The sequence below is a fragment of the Geotrypetes seraphini genome, chromosome 1 (assembly GCF_902459505.1).
Source record: "Geotrypetes seraphini chromosome 1, aGeoSer1.1, whole genome shotgun sequence".
NCBI classification, from domain to species: domain Eukaryota; kingdom Metazoa; phylum Chordata; class Amphibia; order Gymnophiona; family Dermophiidae; genus Geotrypetes; species Geotrypetes seraphini.
This window is the reverse complement of record NC_047084.1, coordinates 120,995,004-121,015,665: the sequence shown is the minus strand read 5'-3', so window position 1 is coordinate 121,015,665 and position 20,662 is coordinate 120,995,004. Positions and strand designations below refer to the sequence as shown.

Below are 20,662 nucleotides of genomic sequence, written 5' to 3'. Positions count from 1 at the left end.
AATTTCATCAGCCATTTGGACGCCCAAATCTTCCAATTTCCTAAGGTCCGCCTGCAATTTTTTACAATCCGCATGCGTTTTAACAACTTTGAACAATTTAGTGTCATCTGCAAATTTCATCACCTCACTCGTCATTCCAAGTTCCAGATCATTTATAAATAAGTTAAATAGCACCAGACATGTCTAGGAATACGAGGGCATCTTTATCATTTAGCATATGCTAATAACATGATCAGCACTTACTGATGAATTGCCTTCTTAGTACCCAAGCATGAGACTTGACATATACATGGCTAGACCAATAGAAAAGATGCTCCCAAACCCTTAACCTCTTTTCTCATTCCCAGGAACTCTTTTCTCCTGTCTAGAATAGATTTGGTTATGTCTAGATAGATTCAGACCTTTTGACCACAAAACGGGGTTTAAGGCTTCGGAAACGAAGCACATCGACAATGTAGCTCTTTCATATACCTCTGATAACAAATCTTCCAAAACAGCAGATATATCCTTATCTTCATGCTTCCCATCTTGCAAATGGCTTTGATCTCCTGCCATCCTCTGTATTTTATTTGAAGACATGGGTATATAATATAACCTATTAAATGGAGGACTAGCTTCTTTAGGTAACTTTAAATTTTCAGTTTAAAATCAAGAGGGGATATGCCCATAGGTTTTTGAAAAGTACGGAAGCTCCTTCATTCACATCTATTGCAGGGTCTAATCCACCAGACTGATCTTGTAGTGGTTTGACAGCATACTGTCCAAGTTTCTGCTGGACAGCAGAGGATGTTCTGGCAGCTGAGGGAATGGCCCTAACCATTTCTTTCCTCTATGTTTGTGGCATTTTTGAGAGGAAAAAAAGAAACATTTTTCCAGCCAATTCAAGAGCAGGTACAAATTGTTCACAAGTCATGCTGCCGTCTTCACCACTCCATCATCTGCCATTCTCATGCCAAGTCTCCCAGTCTCACAAGGTCCTCTTGCAATTTTTTACAATTTTCTTGCAATTTAACAACTTTGAACAACTTTGTGTCATCAGCAAATTGAATTACCTCACTAGTTATTCTCATCATGAAATTCATAAAGGACTCTGCCTCTGTCTGTTGGAATAAATTTGAATAAACTTGTAATATATAGGTATATGCTTGGAACATGAAGGTTCTGTCCAGGAAGAATTTGTATTTGCAGCCTGTGATCTTTGGGTATGTAAAGATGTTTCTGTTTCTGGTTGTTCGTGTGCAGTTGTGTAGCGTGAAGTGTGGTAGCAGGTAGGAAGGTGCTAGTCCCCAGACCTGTTTGAAACAGATACATGCAAATTTGAACAGTATTCGTGCCTCCATTGGCAACCAGTAGGGGCTATTATGGTCTTTTTTCCTCAGTCCGAAGATTAAGCGAACTGCAGTGTTTTGCACTATTCTTAATTTTTGTACTGTTTTTTTTTGGGGATACCCAGGTAGACGATGTTGCAGTAGTCCAGGATAGAGAGGGTCAGTGACTGCACCAGAAATCTAAAGGATGTTGTGTCGAAGTATTTTTTAATAGTCCTTAGGTTCCACAGCGTGTAAAAGCATTTTTTCACCAGCAAATTTGTGTGGTCAGCCATGGTTTAAGTGTGTATCTAGTGTGATACCCAGTATTTTTATGGTTTTGGAGATTGGGTATTCGTGGTCATTTATTTTTAATGATGTTCTGGTTATTTTGTCATTGGGGCTTGCCAAAAAGATTTTTGTCTTTTCAGTGTTTAGTTTCAGTTTGAAGTTGGTAGTCCATTTTTCAATTTCTATCATTGTCTGTAATTTCAGTTGTGATTTCTTTTAAGGGGATTAGGATGGATATATCGTCTTTTTGTAGCAGATGACCTAAGGATGCGATGTAGATGTTGAATAGTGTGGGTGATAGTGAGGAGCCCTGGGGCACCCCCCGATGGGTTTTTCCATGGGTTGGAGTAATTTCCATTGCTGGTTACTCGGTAGGATCTGTTTGTTAGGAATTCTTGGAACCATTTCTTTAGTACCATGATTTTGTGGTCTACTAGGTCGAACGCACTGCTAAGGTCTAGTTGCAGAATCAAAGCGCTTTTGCCTTTGCTGAAAAGGTCATAGAAGTGGTTTAATAAGGAAGCTATGACTGTTTCTGTTCACTGAGGATGTTAAATTTGTCTAGGTAGTTTACTAGTTGTAGGTTGACCAATCCTTCCACTCAGGGCTCCTAAGCTAATTTATTAATGGGGGAATTAGCATGACATTGCATTTTACTGGCAGATCCTCACTGGGGCTACTTAGCCTCCTAAATTTGTACCCTTAGGAGCATAACTTTCACAAGAAAAGTCTCTGTTGCATTTTTCAATTAAAAAAGATTTTTTAAAAAGGAGCATAACTTTCAACTGAAAATTCCTCTTAATTTAGAAGCTTAAAAGTTCTGCCATTCTTGTGCATGGATTTGAGCCTAGTACTGAAAATCGGTGCTACGCTCCTAACTTTTTCCCTCCCTCATCTGGAGTACTGTGTGCAATTCTGGAGGCCACATTACAGTAAAGATGTGCGCAGAATTGAATCGGTTCAGCGGACGGCCACCAGGATGATCTTGGGGCTCAAGGGTCTCTCGTATGAAGAGACTGAACAAATTGCAGCTCTACTCTCGAGGAACGTAGGGAGAGGGGAGACATGATCGAAACATTTAAAGTACCTCACGGGACGTGTCGAAGTGGAAGATGATATTTTCTTTCTCAAGGGACCCTCGGTCACAAGAGGGCACCCACTCAAACTCAGGGGCGGAAAATTTCATGGCGACACCAGAAAGTATTTCTTCACAGAGAGAGTGGTTGATCATTGGAACAAGCTTCCAGTGCAGGTGATCGAGGCAGACAGCGTGCCAGACTTTAAGAATAAATGGGATACCCATGTGGGATCCCTACGAGGGTCAAGATAAGGAAATTGGGTCATTAGGGCATAGACAGGGGGTGGGTAAGCAGAGTGGGCAGACTTGATGGGCTGTAGCCCTTTTCTGCCGTCATCTTCTATGTTTCTATGTTTAAATCCTCCCCTGTTGCTCCTAAATTTAAAAGTTTAGGGGTCAATATTGAAAGCAATTTAATGAGCCAGAAATGGCTCCTGGCTGATTAAATTGCTGGAACGAAAAATGCCTATACCTTGGTGTGGTATATAGACCTCCAAGACAACAGGAAGACAAGGATATAGAACTGATCAAGGACATAGAGAACATCACTTTGCGTGGAGACACAGTTCTGCTTGGGGACTTCAACATGCCCGATGCAGATTGGAACACACTCTCTGCGACTACCTGTGGCAGCAGAAGAATATTAACCTCCATAAAGGGTACACGACTCAAACAAATGGTACTGGAGCCCGCTAGAAACCAGGCAATACTGGACCTGGTACTCACCAATGGAGACAGCGTCACAGAAGTATCGGTAGGCGATACGCTGGCCTCTAGCGACCATAACATGATATGGCTTAACCTCAAGTGGGGTTTCTCTAGATCAAATACAGTGACGAGAGTCCTCAACTTTAGAGGCACAGACTTCGAACGCATGGGAGATTTTGTCCATCGGGAGCTGCAAAACCAAGCACAAACTGACAATGTGGAAAATATGTGGTCGACTCTGAAATCCACCTTGCATGAAGCAACAAATCGCTACGCAAAAACGGTCAGCAAAAGTCGGAGAAACAAAAGACCCCAGTGGTTCAATACTGAAATTTCGGACCTCATTAAGGAGAAGAAAAAAGCATTTATTGCCTACAAACATTTAGGAAAGCAGGAGGTAAAAGAAGACTATCAGGACAGGTCTAAAGCTGTCAAGAAGGCAGTCAGAGAGGCCAAGCTCCGAATAGAGGAGAATCTAGCACGGAACATTAAGAAAGGGGATAAATCCGTCTTTAGGTATATTAGTGACAGGAAACGAAACAAAGATGGGATAGAACGACTCAGGAAATCGGACGGGAATTATGCAGAATCAGATTCCACTAAGGCAGAACTACTAAATGAATACTTCTGCTCGGTTTTCACCTGTGAGGAGCCGGGATCCGGTCCACTTTTATGGACAAGGGAATGCCAGAAAGACCCGTTTCAAGACTTCAAGTTTACTCCCAGTAGCGTCTACTGCGAACTTTCAAGACTCAAAGTAAACAAAGCCATGGGACCAGACAACCTACACCCCAGGGTGCTCAGAGAGCTGAGGGAAGTCCTGGCGGAACCATTATCTGTGCTCTTCAATCTCTCCCTAAACACGGGAAGAGTTCCCTTGGACTGGAAAACAGCTAACGTTATTCCACTCCACAAAAAGGGCTGCAGGACAGAGACGGCGAATTACAGACCGGTAAGTCTCACATCCATAGTATGCAAACTCATGGAAACACTGATCAAACAGAAACTTGATACAATCCTGGATGAAGAAGATCTACGTGATCCCCATCAACATGGATTTACCAAAGGCAGGTCCTGCCAATCAAATCTGATTAGCTTCTTCGATTGGGTAACAAGACAACTGGATGCCGGGGAGTCCCTGGACGTAGTGTATTTGGACTTTAGCAAAGCTTTTGACAGCGTCCCACACCGTAGGTTATTGAACAAGTTGAAATCGCTGGGATTAGGGGAAACACTAGCTGCATGGGTTAAGGATTGGCTGAGCGGTAGACTTCAGAGAGTGATGGTAAATGGTACCCCATCCAAAACATCGAATGTGACCAGTGGAGTACCACAGGGCTCGGTCTTGGGTCCAATCCTATTCAACATATTCATAAGTGATATGACCCAAGGAATCAGAGGAAAAATATCATTGTTCGCCGACGACGCCAAACTGTGCAACATAGTAGGTAAAAGCACTATGCCTGACAATATGACACAGGACCTAGTACTATTAGAACAATGGTCATCGACTTGGCAGCGTAACTTCAATGCTAAAAAATGCAAAGTGATGCACCTGGGTAAAAGAAATCTGTGCAGGACTTACACGTTAAATGGTGAGACCTTAGTTAGGACCACGGAAGAACGGGATTTAGGAGTAATCATTAGTGAAGACATGAAAACTGCCAATCAGGTGGAAAAGGCTTCCTCTAAGGCAAGGCAAATGATGGGTTGTATCCGTAGAGGTTTTATCAGCAGGATGCCAGAGGTCATAATGCCACTGTACAGATCCATGGTGAGACCACATTTGGAATATTGTGTTCAATTCTGGAGACCACATTACCGGAAAGATGTGCTGAGAATGGAGTCAGTTCAGCGGATGGCCACCAGGATGGTCTCGGGGCTCAAAGATCTTCCGTATGAAGTAAGGCTGAATAAATTGCAGCTGTACTCACTTGAAGAACGAAGAGAGAGAGGGGACATGATCGAGACATTTAAATATATCACGGGTCGTATCGAGGTGGAAGAGGATATCTTCCATCTTATAGGACCTTCTTCCACCAGAGGGCATCCGCTGAAAATCAGGGGAGGGAAATTTCATGGAGACTCCAGAAAGTATTTCTTCACTGAGAGGGTGGTCGATCATTGGAATGAACTCCCATGGCAGGTGATTGAGGCCAACAGCGTGGCAGATTTCAAAAATAAATGGGACATTCATGTGGGATCTCTAATGAGGTGAGGGCAGGGGGTGGTGAGCAAAATCAAACAGAAGGGTCAATGGAGTGGGCAGACTTGATGGGCTTTGGCCCTTTTCTGCCGTCATTTTTCTATGTTTCTTTCTATGTTTCTATTTGGGGTATTTTCCATGGGTGGGGTTGGCACTTGGCCAGTTAAGTGTTAATAGTCAGACCATATCAGGCCCACGCTGGTTAACAGAGGGCTCTCAACCCTGTCCTTAGGACACGACCAGCCAATCAGATTTTTCAGGATATCTACAATGAATTTGCATGCACTGCCTCCACTGTATGTAAATCTTTCTCATGCGTTTTCATTGTGGATATCCTGAAAACTTGTCTGGTTTGATGTGTCCTGAGGATTGGGCTGTGAACCTGTGATGTCATAAAACAGTAGTTTTTGGTCGCCATCTGCTGGCAAGTGAGCTTATAGACTTGCATCTAGCCTGGTCTAAAGGGATGATGAGGAATTTTTATTGTATTGTAGTGTTATTATAAGACCTCCGCTGGGACAGACCAAAGGTCCATCGCGCCCAGTAGTCCACTCCCGCGGCGGCCCATCAGGTCCATGACCTGTAAGGTGATCCTTGTCTAAAACCCTTTATTCCCCTTTATGCTTCTATCTATACCCTTTCATAATCCTATCTCTATCTCTATCTGAATCCCTCAATCCCCGCATCCTTCAGGAATTTATCCAATCCTTCTTTGAACCCCCGTAGTGTACTCTGTCCTATCACAACCTCCGGAAGCGCATTCCAGGTGTCCACCACCCTCTGAGTGAAAAAGAACTTCCTAGCATTGGTTCTAAACCTGTCCCCTTTCAATTTCTCCGAGTGCCCCCTTGTTCTTGTGGTTCTCAATAGGCTGAAGAATCTGTCTCTCTCTACCTTCTCTATGCCTTTCAGGATCTTGAAAGTCTCTATCATGTCTCCTCTGAGTCTCCGCTTCTCCAGGGAGAAGAGCCCTAACCTTTCTAACCTGTCTGCATATGGAAGGTTTTCCATATCTTTTATCATTTTCGTCGCTCTTCTCTGAACCCTCTCTAGTATCGCCATGTCCTTCTTAAGGTACGGCGACCAATTTTGGACACAGTACTCCAGATGCGGGCGCACCATCGTACGATACAGTGGCAAGATGACTTCCTTCGTTCTGGTTGTAATACCCTTCTTAATAATACCCAACATTCTGTTTGCTTTCTTTGTGGCTGCTGCGCATTGCGCCGTTGACTTCATTGTTGTATCCACCAGCACACCCAAGTCTTTTTCAAGGTTACTTTCCCCTAGTACTAATCCCCCCATTTTATAGCTGAACATCGAGTTCTTTTTCCCTATATGCATGACCTTGCATTTCTCTACATTGAAGTTCATCTGCCATTTATTAGCCCACTCCTCCAGTTTGTTCAGGTCCCTTTGTAGGTCCTTCACATTCCTCTGCGGTTCTAACCCTGCCACAGAGTTATTATTCCCAAAATTTTAAGGCACAATTTCCCTGCAGATAAATACAAGTGGTAGGACTATCTCGGTACTTACCCAATCTTCTATGTAGTCACCCACACTTTATGGAACTCACTTCCAAGCCATATCAGGAAAGAATCCTCCTTACCCATATAAAGGTCAAGACTAAAGACTATTTAAAGATACCTTCACTCCTTAAGAACTCTCGATTTCTAGGTAGTGCAGTACATCACCCTTCCCCTCCCAATTGTGTAAGCTCGCCCTATGTTTGTACCACTTTTTATTCTTATGGAAACCACCTAGACGTAATGATAGGCGGGATATCAAATAGTTAATGAACTTGAAACGTAAGGGGTCATGTGATTCCCTTGGAACGGGAGGAAGCTGACCACAGCTATGTGTTTACTTTGGCTAATGGGTTGCCCTGGCTATAGGGTCACTTGTCTCCATGCCTACCAATGTTCATTCCTTGGGTATGAGGCTAACTTGAACCCTATAACAATCGTGTATATTGGTTAGGTGTTCTGATTAAAGGATCATCATCTTGGTTTCCTGGTTCAAGGATAATTCACTCCAGTTAAGGTCACTTATCTACCTGCTTAGGGATAACTCAACTGTGCACATCCTGATTAAGAAGGTCTCTTACCTGTGTGGCCATTGTTCTTCAGCTTAAGTTTCTCATCCTCAGGCACATCAAATCCAGATAACAGAAAGGGCCTTAGGCTGGGATCAAAGATGGTCTCGCTCAGCTGAATATTAATGGGAGACTGAGATGCTCCACCACAGGAATGGAAATCTGATGTCCACGCCATCTGATCTGTGAGAATAGCAGCAATGTAAGCTTAAGCATTCCACGAAAAGAGAGAACATAAGAATAGCCTTACTGGGTCAGACCAATGGTCCATCTAGCCCGGTATCCTGGCTTCACGGAGGCCAATCCAAGTCACAAGTACCTGGCAAAAACTCAAATAGTAGCAGCATTCCATGCTACCAATCCAGGGCAAGTAGTGGCTTCCCCCATGTCTTGCTCAATAACAGACTATGGACTTTTCCTCCAGGAACTTGTCCAAACTTTTCTTAAAACCAGCTACGCTATCAGCTCTTACCAAAACCTCTGGCAACACGTTGCAGAGCTTAACTATTCTCCGAGTGAAAAAATATTTCCTTCTATTGGCTTTAAAAGTATTACTCTGTAACTTCATTGAGTGAGATGGCAAAAATCCAAAACAAACTTTATTGCCTGCACCATGTGATAGAATGGATAGAAATGCCTGGGATGGTTTTTATTCCCCAAAGTAACTCTTTGATACAGTGAAGAGACAGGATCCTGTCTGTTATCCTGGAAGCACTTGTTGTGTCAGGCAATGACCGGTGCTGTCCTACACTGAGTTCATGTCTGGGCTCTGGTCTTGGTTCTTTCTGGCAATCGGTCTGGGTAGAACTGACCAATTCCTGTTTTTGTGTCTATGACTCCCTTATCAGGACCATTTCTCACTGGCTCACTGTTTACCCTACAGGCACAGACTCTTTGGTATTTGGGCAGTCAAAGAGCTAATTGATCTCTAGGGTCAGAGGCAAGAGCACTGTCCAGTTCCAGGCTGGTGATTTTTTTCCCAATCCTGGCTTTGAACTTACATCCAAAAGCAATGTGGGATTTGAAGCGCCTGATCCTGACCACTGAAATCAGTTCTGCACAATGCACAAGGATGGGTTGGTCAGAAATCTAGGAGTGTCCAGAAATCTCCAGCCTGGAACTGGGCAACTTGGCATCTCTGACTGCCCCTTGGCGGGAGGGCAGACAGGAAAGGGTATAAGAAAGGAGGGACAGACACTCACTACACCCTCATACAGTGCAAGATCAGAGGGACGTCCATCCCAATGGCAGGAGGGGGCGCAGTGGATTGCAGGGGGAGGCTGAGGGGTGCTTGAGGGTTACTTGCTCTTGCTCATGTGTCTGTCTGTTGACAGATGACAGAGTGCTGTAAGGAGGTGTTAGGGTCTTATGACTGGCCCTGTGGCATTGCTCACTGCCCTCACCCTCCAAAATATCTCTCCCTCTGCTCTCACAGCCCAGGCAGTGGCAGCTTCTCATGTGTAATCATTAAGCTTGTGGTTAATGTTCTTTCAAATGTTCCTCCCCCCCCTCCCTGACCCTCCCTGTCCTTTCCAGTGATCTGGTTCAGTGTCTCTTAGCACAATTCTGGGCAAGTCTGACTGGGTTTTATGGGGAGAGTTCAGGACAGAGAGGGGAGCGGCTTCAGCTAAAAACCAGCTGACAGGACTGGAGGAAGGGAGAGAAATGGTGACGGAGGGGGAGGTGAGGGTGAAGTGGAGGCCAGCAGGGAAAGGTGAGAGGGAAGGGAAAGGGATTTGGACTTGTATGCCACCTTTTTATACTTATACAAACGCACTCAAAGCGGTATTTCAAGCATTTTTCCCTGTCTGTCCCAACCGGCTCACAGTCTGTCATATACCTGGGGCAATGGGGGGGATTAAGTAACTTGCCCAGGGTCACAAGGAGCAACATGGGTTTGAACCCACAACCTCAGTGCTGACCACTACACCACACTCTCCTCCAGAGCTGGGGCAGGTGTGGTGAGGGGGAGGTTACCCATGAAAGTGACTGTAGGGCAATTGAGTGCTATTTGGGAATGCAACACAGAAGCAGCGGGGCGGGGCGTGTGCACAGGTCAACTGCCAACTGCATCCGTAATGTATGGAATCATGTAAGTTATGGGCGTCATTGGTGCGTGTTTGTGACCCCCAGTTAAGCCGAGTCTACGGCTGGTGGGTAAATGTGAGAAGCCGGTACCAGGTTCTGCCCAGATGCTGGTATAGAATAACCTCCTACTGGGGGGCCAAAATGGAGGCTCCCACTTAAAGATGAGCCTCAAGGAGGGGCAGGAGAGGGAGGGAGAGAGAGAAAAAGAGTAGGGGGTGAAGTGGTCAGAAGGAATGGCCAGTGGGTTGAGGGAGGTGCTATGTAACAACCAAAAAAGAACCCCTCAAACTAGTTCTTCCCCCACTTTCCTTCTTCTTCTTGTTACATTTACTTTGTGTTTTGTTTGTCTGAGTAAATTTCATCTGTTTTATTATTGGGTTGTTTTTGTTTTTTTTAATTCTGTTCTTACCCCCATTTTATTGTTGTAAAACGCTTAGTAGTTTGATAAGCGTTCAATCAAATTTACAATAAACTTGGAATAATGGGGAGAGGAGACAATGAATCTAAAGCTGAGAGATGGGAAGAATGGGAGGCAGGATGGAAGGGAAAGAGAAGGAGGTGAGGAGAGTCACAATGATTGACCAGCACTGGAGCATTTAGAGGAGGACCTGAATGTGTCACGGGGATCATTCCCTCAGTCAGTTACCCCAGAGGAGTGTGTCAGGTCTTTATCCTGATCTGGAGATGATCTCCTCAGTCTTTGAGTTGACGTGAGGTTCTTGGCTTTGACCCTTGAGCAGGGAATGTCTTCTTTAGACTGAGATAAACAGCCAACGACACCCAATTCTCTTTGGATGGGGATAGTATTAGATTTTGGGTCTGATCAGTGGCATAGCAATGGTAGGAGGTAATCGGGGCAGTAGCACCATCCCCCTGTGCCCTCCTCTCCACTTCCCGCTCCTTCTGCACAACCCCCATGCCCTCCTCTCCACCTCTGCTCCTTCTGCACAACGCCCCCATGCTTTCCTCTCCACCCCCCCCACACCTTCTACACAATCCCTCCGCTCCTTCTACACAACGCCCTCCTCTCCATGCCTTCTGTACAACCCCCCACACCCTCCTCTCCACCCCTGCTCCTTCTGTACAATGCCCCCACCATGCTCTCCTCTCCACCCCCGCTCCTTCTACACAACCCCACATGCCCTCCTCTCCACCTCTGCTCCTTCTGCACAACTCCCCCCACCATGCTCTCCTCTCCACCCCCCGCTCCATCTACACAACCCCCCATGCCCTCCTCTCCACGCTTTCTGTACAACCCCCCCACACCCTTATCTCCACCCCTGCTCCTTCTGCACAATGCCCCCACCATGCTCTCCTCTCCACCACCCTCCGCTCCTTCTACACAACCCCACGCGCCCTCCTCTCCACCTCTGCTCCTTCTGCACAACTCCCTCACCATGCTCTCCTCTCCACGCCCCCCCCACTCCTTCTATACAACCCCACGCACCCTCCTCTCCACGCTTTCTGTACAACCCCCCATGCCTTCCCCTCCACCCCTGCTCCTTCAGCACAACGCCCCCACCATGCTCTCCTCTCCATCCCCGCTCCTTCTACACAACCCCATATGCCCTCCTCTCCACCTCTGCTCCTTCTGCACAACTCCCCCACCATGCTCTCCTCTCCACCCCCGCTCCTTCTACACAACCCTCCGCGCCCTCCTCTCCACGCTTTCTGTACAACCCCCCCACACCCTTCTCTCCACCCCTGCTCCTTCTGCACAATGCCCCCACCATGCTCTCCTCTCCACCCCCCCACTCCTTCTACACAACCCCATGCGCCCTCCTCTCCACCTCTGCTCCTTCTGCACAACTCCCCCACCATGCTCTCCTCTCCATCCCCCGCTCCTTCTACACAACCCCACGCACCCTCCTCTCCACACTTTCTGTACAACCCCCCCACACCCTTCTCTCCACCTCTGCTCCTTCTGCACAATACCCCCACCATGCTCTCCTCTCCACCTCCCCCCACTCCTTCTGCACAACTCCCCCACCATGCTCTCCTCTCCATCCCCCGCTCCTTCTACACAACCCCATGCACCCTCCTCTCCACGCTTTCTGTACAACCCCCCCACACCCTTCTCTCCACCTCTGCTCCTTCTGCACAATACCCCCACCATGCTCTCCTCTCCACCTCCCCCCACTCCTTCTGCACAACTCCCCCACCATGCTCTCCTCTCCATCCCCCACTCCTTCTACACAACCCCCACGCGCCCTAAATTCTTAGAATTAGGAGCACAAAGTGTGTGTGAGAATATGGACAGATTTACAGCAAAGAAAAGAAGTTAGGAGCTTAGCACCGATTTCCGGCCTGAGACTCCTAAATCTGGGCAAATGAAGGTCAGACATCTGTTTATATGCAGAACTTTTCAGCTCCTAAATTAAGATGCATTTTCGGCTGAGAAATTGCTTTTAAATGTGGCTGAAAATATGGCATAAGAAAAGAGCTCAGCATTTTCTGAATATTAGATAAAGGACGGGAAATTGTCACAACTGATACATTTAGAAGATGAAAAAAAGAGAAGTTCATAAAAGGAGGTTACAGGGCAGGGGATCAGCTCCCCAATAAATATAAAAATGTGAAAATAGTGAACCTCTATACCTGCGTAATTCCAGTGACTGTGTCCAGGACCTAGAGAGAGATGGAAAGGAAAAAAGACCATGAGGGAGTAAATTCTGCAACACCGCAAAAAGAGACTGCTAGCCCTCACCCTCAGCCCTTCTACACCAATACAGCCAAAGGCTACACAAAGCTAGACAGTCAGAAACAAAGAAAAAACACCACACACCCCTTACCGATGCACCAGAGACCGAGCAAAGCAAATGCACAGTCCCCAGGAATAGCCAGAGACAGTCAGAAACCGTGAAAAAGAGACTTCCTTACCAATGCACCAGAGACCGAGGGAAGCAAACGCACAGTTCCCAGGAAAAGCCAGAGACAGTCAGAAACCGTGAAAAAGAGACTTCCTTACCAATGTACCAGAGACTGAGGGAAGCAAACGCACAGTCCCCAGGAAGAGCCAAAGTCAGTCAGAAACCGTAAAAAAGAGACCCCTTTACCAATGCACCGGAGACCGAGCAAAGCAAATGCACAGTCCCCAGGAAGAGCCAGAGACAGTCAGAAACCATGAAAAAGAGACCCCTCACCAATGCAACCAGAGACAAAGGGAAGCAAACGCACAGTTCCCAGGAAGAGCCATAAATAGTCAGAAACCATGAAAAAGAGACCCCCTTACCAATGCACCGGAGACCAAGGGAAGCAAATGCACAGTTCCCAGGAAAAGCCAGAGACAGTCAGAAACCGTGAAAAAGAGACTTCCTTACCAATGTACCAGAGACTGAGGGAAGCAAACGCACAGTCCCCAGGAAGAGCCAAAGTCAGTCAGAAACCGTAAAAAAGAGACCCCCTTACCAATGTACCAGAGACTGAGGGAAGCAAACGCACAGTCCCCAGGAAGAGCCAAAGTCAGTCAGAAACCGTAAAAAAGAGACCCCCTTACCAATGCACCAGAGACCGAGCAAAGCAAATGCACAGTCCCCAGGAAGAGCCAGAGACAGTCAGAAACCATGAAAAAGAGACCCCCTTACCAATGCACCGGAGACCAAGGGAAGCAAATGCACAGTTCCCAGGAAAAGCCAGAGACAGTCAGAAACCGTGACAAAGAGACCCCCTTACCAATGCACCGGAGACCAAGGGAAGCAAATGCACAGTTCCCAGGAAAAGCCAGAGACAGTCAGAAACCGTGAAAAAGAGACTTCCTTACCAATGTACCAGAGACTGAGGGAAGCAAACGCACAGTCCCCAGGAAGAGCCAGAGACAGTCAGAAACCATGAAAAAGAGACCCCCTTACCAATGCACCAGAGACCGAGCAAAGCAAATGCACAGTCCCCAGGAAGAGCCAGAGACAGTCAGAAACCATGAAAAAGAGACCCCCTTACCAATGCACCGGAGACCAAGGGAAGCAAATGCACAGTTCCCAGGAAAAGCCAGAGAAAGTCAGAAACCGTGAAAAAGAGACCCCCTTACCAATGCACCGGAGACCAAGGGAAGCAAATGCACAGTTCCCAGGAAAAGCCAGAGACAGTCAGAAACCGTGAAAAAGAGACTTCCTTACCAATGTACCAGAGACTGAGGGAAGCAAACGCACAGTCCCCAGGAAGAGCCAAAGTCAGTCAGAAACCATGAAAAAGAGACCCCCTTACCAATGCACCAGAGACCGAGCAAAGCAAATGCACAGTCCCCAGGAAGAGCCAGAGACAGTCAGAAACCATGAAAAAGAGACCCCCTTACCAATGCACCGGAGACCAAGGGAAGCAAATGCACAGTTCCCAGGAAAAGCCAGAGACAGTCAGAAACCGTGAAAAAGAGACCCCCTTACCAATGCACCGGAGACCAAGGGAAGCAAATGCACAGTTCCCAGGAAAAGCCAGAGACAGTCAGAAACCGTGAAAAAGAGACTTCCTTACCAATGTACCAGAGACTGAGGGAAGCAAACGCACAGTCCCCAGGAAGAGCCAAAGTCAGTCAGAAACCGTAAAAAAGAGACCCCCTTACCAATGCACCAGAGACCGAGCAAAGCAAATGCACAGTCCCCAGGAAGAGCCAGAGACAGTCAGAAACCATGAAAAAGAGACCCCCTTACCAATGCACCGGAGACCAAGGGAAGCAAATGCACAGTTCCCAGGAAAAGCCAGAGACAGTCAGAAACCGTGAAAAAGAGACTTCCTTACCAATGTACCAGAGACTGAGGGAAGCAAACGCACAGTCCCCAGGAAGAGCCAAAGTCAGTCAGAAACCGTAAAAAAGAGACCCCCTTACCAATGCACCGGAGACCAAGGGAAGCAAATGCACAGTTCTCAGGAAAAGCCAGAGACAGTCAGAAACCGTGAAAAAGAGACTTCCTTACCAATGTACCAGAGACTGAGGGAAGCAAACGCACAGTCCCCAGGAAGAGCCAAAGTCAGTCAGAAACCGTAAAAAAGAGACCCCCTTACCAATGCACCAGAGACCAAGGGAAGCAAATGCACAGTTCCCAGGAAAAGCCAGAGACAGTCAGAAACCGTGAAAAAGAGACTTCCTTACCAATGTACCAGAGACTGAGGGAAGCAAACGCACAGTCCCCAGGAAGAGCCAAAGTCAGTCAGAAACCGTAAAAAAGAGACCCCCTTACCAATGCACCAGAGACCGAGCAAAGCAAATGCACAGTCCCCAGGAAGAGCCAGAGACAGTCAGAAACCATGAAAAAGAGACCCCCTTACCAATGCACCGGAGACCAAGGGAAGCAAATGCACAGTTCCCAGGAAAAGCCAGAGACAGTCAGAAACCGTGAAAAAGAGACCCCCTTACCAATGCACCGGAGACCAAGGGAAGCAAATGCACAGTTCCCAGGAAAAGCCAGAGACAGTCAGAAACCGTGAAAAAGAGACTTCCTTACCAATGTACCAGAGACTGAGGGAAGCAAACGCACAGTCCCCAGGAAGAGCCAAAGTCAGTCAGAAACCATGAAAAAGAGACCCCCTTACCAATGCACCAGAGACCGAGCAAAGCAAATGCACAGTCCCCAGGAAGAGCCAGAGACAGTCAGAAACCATGAAAAAGAGACCCCCTTACCAATGCACCGGAGACCAAGGGAAGCAAATGCACAGTTCCCAGGAAAAGCCAGAGACAGTCAGAAACCGTGAAAAAGAGACTTCCTTACTAATGTACCAGAGACTGAGGGAAGCAAACGCACAGTCCCCAGGAAGAGCCAAAGTCAGTCAGAAACCGTAAAAAAGAGACCCCCTTACCAATGCACCAGAGACCGAGCAAAGCAAATGCACAGTCCCCAGGAAGAGCCAGAGACAGTCAGAAACCATGAAAAAGAGACCCCCTTACCAATGCACCGGAGACCAAGGGAAGCAAATGCACAGTCCCCAGGAAAAGCCAGAGACAGTCAGAAACCGTGAAAAAGAGACTTCCTTACCAATGTACCAGAGACTGAGGGAAGCAAACGCACAGTCCCCAGGAAGAGCCAAAGTCAGTCAGAAACCGTAAAAAAGAGACCCCCTTACCAATGCACCAGAGACCGAGCAAAGCAAATGCACAGTCCCCAGGAAGAGCCAGAGACAGTCAGAAACCATGAAAAAGAGACCCCCTTACCAATGCACCGGAGACCAAGGGAAGCAAATGCACAGTTCCCAGGAAAAGCCAGAGACAGTCAGAAACCGTGAAAAAGAGACTTCCTTACCAATGTACCAGAGACTGAGGGAAGCAAACACACAGTCCCCAGGAAGAGCCAAAGTCAGTCAGAAACCGTAAAAAAGAGACCCCCTTACCAATGCACCAGAGACCGAGCAAAGCAAATGCACAGTCCCCAGGAAGAGCCAGAGACAGTCAGAAACCATGAAAAAGAGACCCCCTTACCAATGCACCGGAGACCAAGGGAAGCAAATGCACAGTCCCCAGGAAAAGCCAGAGACAGTCAGAAACCGTGAAAAAGAGACCCCCTTACCAATGCACCGGAGACCAAGGGAAGCAAATGCACAGTTCCCAGGAAAAGCCAGAGACAGTCAGAAACCGTGAAAAAGAGACTTCCTTACTAATGTACCAGAGACTGAGGGAAGCAAACGCACAGTCCCCAGGAAGAGCCAGAGACAGTCAGAAACCATGAAAAAGAGACCCCCTTACCAATGCACCAGAGACCGAGCAAAGCAAATGCACAGTCCCCAGGAAGAGCCAGAGACAGTCAGAAACCATGAAAAAGAGACCCCCTTACCAATGCACCGGAGACCAAGGGAAGCAAATGCACAGTTCCCAGGAAAAGCCAGAGACAGTCAGAAACCGTGAAAAAGAGACTTCCTTACCAATGTACCAGAGACTGAGGGAAGCAAACGCACAGTCCCCAGGAAGAGCCAAAGTCAGTCAGAAACCGTAAAAAAGAGACCCCCTTACCAATGCACCAGAGACCAAGCAAAGCAAATGCACAGTCCCCAGGAAGAGCCAGAGACAGTCAGAAACCATGAAAAAGAGACCCCCTTACCAATGCACCGGAGACCAAGGGAAGCAAATGCACAGTTCCCAGGAAAAGCCAGAGACAGTCAGAAACCGTGAAAAAGAGACTTCCTTACCAATGTACCAGAGACTGAGGGAAGCAAACGCACAGTCCCCAGGAAGAGCCAAAGTCAGTCAGAAACCGTAAAAAAGAGACCCCCTTACCAATGCACCAGAGACCGAGCAAAGCAAATGCACAGTCCCCAGGAAGAGCCAGAGACAGTCAGAAACCATGAAAAAGAGACCCCCTTACCAATGCACCGGAGACCAAGGGAAGCAAATGCACAGTTCCCAGGAAAAGCCAGAGACAGTCAGAAACCGTGAAAAAGAGACTTCCTTACCAATGTACCAGAGACTGAGGGAAGCAAACGCACAGTCCCCAGGAAGAGCCAAAGTCAGTCAGAAACCGTAAAAAAGAGACCCCCTTACCGATGCACCAGAGACCGAGCAAAGCAAATGCACAGTCCCCAGGAATAGCCAGAGACAGTCAGAAACCGTGAAAAAGAGACTTCCTTACCAATGCACCAGAGACCGAGGGAAGCAAACGCACAGTTCCCAGGAGAAGCCAGACCAGTCAGAAACCGTGAAAAAGAGACTTCCTTACCAATGTACCAGAGACTGAGGGAAGCAAACGCACAGTCCCCAGGAAGAGCCAAAGTCAGTCAGAAACCGTAAAAAAGAGACCCCCTTACCAATGCACCAGAGACCGAGCAAAGCAAATGCACAGTCCCCAGGAAGAGCCAGAGACAGTCAGAAACCATGAAAAAGAGACCCCCTTACCAATGCACCGGAGACCAAGGGAAGCAAATGCACAGTTCCCAGGAAAAGCCAGAGACAGTCAGAAACCGTGAAAAAGAGACTTCCTTACCAATGTACCAGAGACTGAGGGAAGCAAACGCACAGTCCCCAGGAAGAGCCAAAGTCAGTCAGAAACCGTAAAAAAGAGACCCCCCTTACCAATGCACCGGAGACCAAGGGAAGCAAATGCACAGTTCTCAGGAAAAGCCAGAGACAGTCAGAAACCGTGAAAAAGAGACTTCCTTACCAATGTACCAGAGACTGAGGGAAGCAAATGCACAGTCCCCCGGAAGAGCCAGAGACAGTCAGAAACCATGAAAAAGAGACCCCCTTACCAATGCACCGGAGACCAAGGGAAGCAAATGCACAGTTCCCAGGAAAAGCCAGAGACAGTCAGAAACCGTGAAAAAGAGACTTCCTTACCAATGTACCAGAGACTGAGGGAAGCAAACGCACAGTCCCCAGGAAGAGCCAAAGTCAGTCAGAAACCGTAAAAAAGAGACCCCCTTACCAATGCACCAGAGACCGAGGGAAGCAAACGCACATTTCCCAGGAAAAGCCAGAGACAGTCAGGAACCGTGATAAAGAGACCCCTCACCAATGCAACCAGAGACTGAGGGAAGCAAACGCACAGTTCCTAGGAAGAGCCAGAGCCAGTCAGAAACCGTGAAAAAGAGACCCCCTCACCAATGCAACCAGAGACAAAGGGAAGCAAAGGCACAGTTCCCAGGAACAGCCAGAAACAGTCAGAAACCGTGAAAAAGAGACCCCTTTACCGATGCAACCAGAGACAAAGGGAAGCAAAGGCACAGTTCCCAGGAACAGCCAGAAACAGTCAGAAACCGTGAAAAAGAGACCCCCTCACCAATGCAACCAGAGACAAAGGGAAGCAAAGGCACAGTTCCCAGGAACAGCCAGAAACAGTCAGAAACCGTGAAAAAGAGACCCCCTCACCAATGCAACCAGAGACAAAGGGAAGCAAAGGCACAGTTCCCAGGAAAAGCCAGAGACAGTCAGAAACCGTGAAAAAGAGACTTCCTTACCAATGTACCAGAGACTGAGGGAAGCAAACGCACAGTCCCCAGGAAGAGCCAAAGTCAGTCAGAAACCGTAAAAAAGAGACCCCCTTACCAATGCACCAGAGACCGAGCAAAGCAAATGCACAGTCCCCAGGAAGAGCCAGAGACAGTCAGAAACCATGAAAAAGAGACCCCCTTACCAATGCACCGGAGACCAAGGGAAGCAAATGCACAGTTCCCAGGAAAAGCCAGAGACAGTCAGAAACCGTGAAAAAGAGACTTCCTTACCAATGTACCAGAGACTGAGGGAAGCAAACGCACAGTCCCCAGGAAGAGCCAAAGTCAGTCAGAAACCGTAAAAAAGAGACCCCCTTACCAATGCACCAGAGACCGAGGGAAGCAAACGCACAGTTCCCAGGAAAAGCCAGAGACAGTCAGGAACCGTGATAAAGAGACCCCTCACCAATGCAACCAGAGACTGAGGGAAGCAAACGCACAGTTCCTAGGAAGAGCCAGAGCCAGTCAGAAACCGTGAAAAAGAGACCCCCTCACCAATGCAACCAGAGACAAAGGGAAGCAAAGGCACAGTTCCCAGGAACAGCCAGAAACAGTCAGAAACCGTGAAAAAGAGACCCCTTTACCAATGCACCAGAGACCGAGGGAAGCAAACGCACAGTCCCCAGGAAGAGCCAGAGACAGAAACCGTGAAAAAGAGACCCACTCACCAATGCAACCAGAGACAAAAGGAAGCAAACGCACAGTTCCCAGGAGGAGCCAGAGACAGTCAGAAACCATGAAAAAGAGACCCCCCTCACCAATGCAACCAGAGACAAAGGGAAGCAAACGCACAGTACCCAGGAAGAGCCAGAGACAGTCAGAAACCGTGAAAAAGAGACCCCCTCACCAATACAACCAGAGAGAAAGGGAAGCAAACGCACAGTCCCCAGGAAGAGCCAAAGACAGTCAGAAACCGTGAAAAAGAGATCCCCCTTGCCAATGCAACCAGAGACAAAGGGAAGCAAATGTACAGTCCCCAAGAAGAGCCAGATACAGTCAGAAACCGTGAAAAAAAGACCCCCTTACCCCAATGCACCAGAACAGAAGGAAGCAAAAAACCTGTTCCTACAGATAGCCATAGCCTTTCAGAAACCAAGAAAATTACTCCCCCCCCCCAATCACAAATGCAACCAGGGACCCAAGGAAGCAAAAATTGGTCTCCCCTCATGATAAACAAAGAGACAGATAGACAGGCACATACACCCCCAACATACACTGAGAGAGAAGAGAAACATAAAACATGATGGCAGATAAAGGCCAAATGGCCCATCCGCAGTAACCATTATCTCTTTCTCTCTCTTTCTCTCTCCGAGATCCCACATGCCTATCCCACGCCTTCTTGAATTCAGACACAGTCTCTGTTTCCACCACCTCTTCTGAGAGACTATTCCATGCATCTACCCCCTTTCTGCAAAAAAGCATTTCCTTAAAACTACTTCAGAGCCTATCACCTCTTAACTTCATCCTATGCCCTCTCATTCCAGAGCTTCCTTTCAATCGAAAGAGACTTGACTCATGTGCATTTAGGTCACATAGGTATTTAAATGTCTCAATCATATCTCCCCTCTCCTGCCTTTCCTCTAAAGTATACATATTAAGATCTTTAAGTCTGTCCCTATATGCCTTATCATGTAGACCACATACAATTTTAGTAGCCGTCCTCTGGAACAACTTCATCCTTCTTATATCTTTTTGAAGGTGTAGCTGTAGCCTCCAGAATTGTACACAATATTCCAAATGAGGTCTCACCAGAGTCTTAAATGGGGCATCAATACCTCCTTATTCCTACTGGCCAGACCTCTCCCTATGCAACCTAGCATCCTAGCTTTTGCCGTCACCTTTTCTACCTGTTTGGCCACCTTAAGATCATCACATACAATCACACCCAAGTCCCGCTCTTCTGTTGTGCACATAAGCTCTTCACCCCCTAAACCAGGGGTGTCAAACTCAATCACATTAAGGGGCCAAAAACCAAAATACAGGCTAAG

General features: G+C 47.4%; 1 protein-coding gene across 11 annotated transcripts in view; it reads right to left on the bottom strand.

Annotated features, from left to right (window-relative positions):
- The window catches only part of CA9 (carbonic anhydrase 9), a 174,631-nt gene that overhangs the window by 102,168 nt on the left and 51,801 nt on the right, over positions 1–20,662 (bottom strand). For 7 of the 11 annotated variants that reach the window (XM_033937277.1, XM_033937268.1, XM_033937313.1 and 4 more), the window contains 2 exons: positions 12,372–12,401; positions 7,698–7,868 (listed from right to left, as the gene is read on the bottom strand). The exons of 1 other annotated variant lie outside the window; for it this stretch is intronic. In XM_033937277.1, coding sequence (XP_033793168.1) covers positions 7,698–7,868; positions 12,372–12,401 — 201 coding nt within the window. 3 more of the 11 variants (XM_033937353.1, XM_033937343.1, XM_033937304.1) reach the window with 3 other exon arrangements.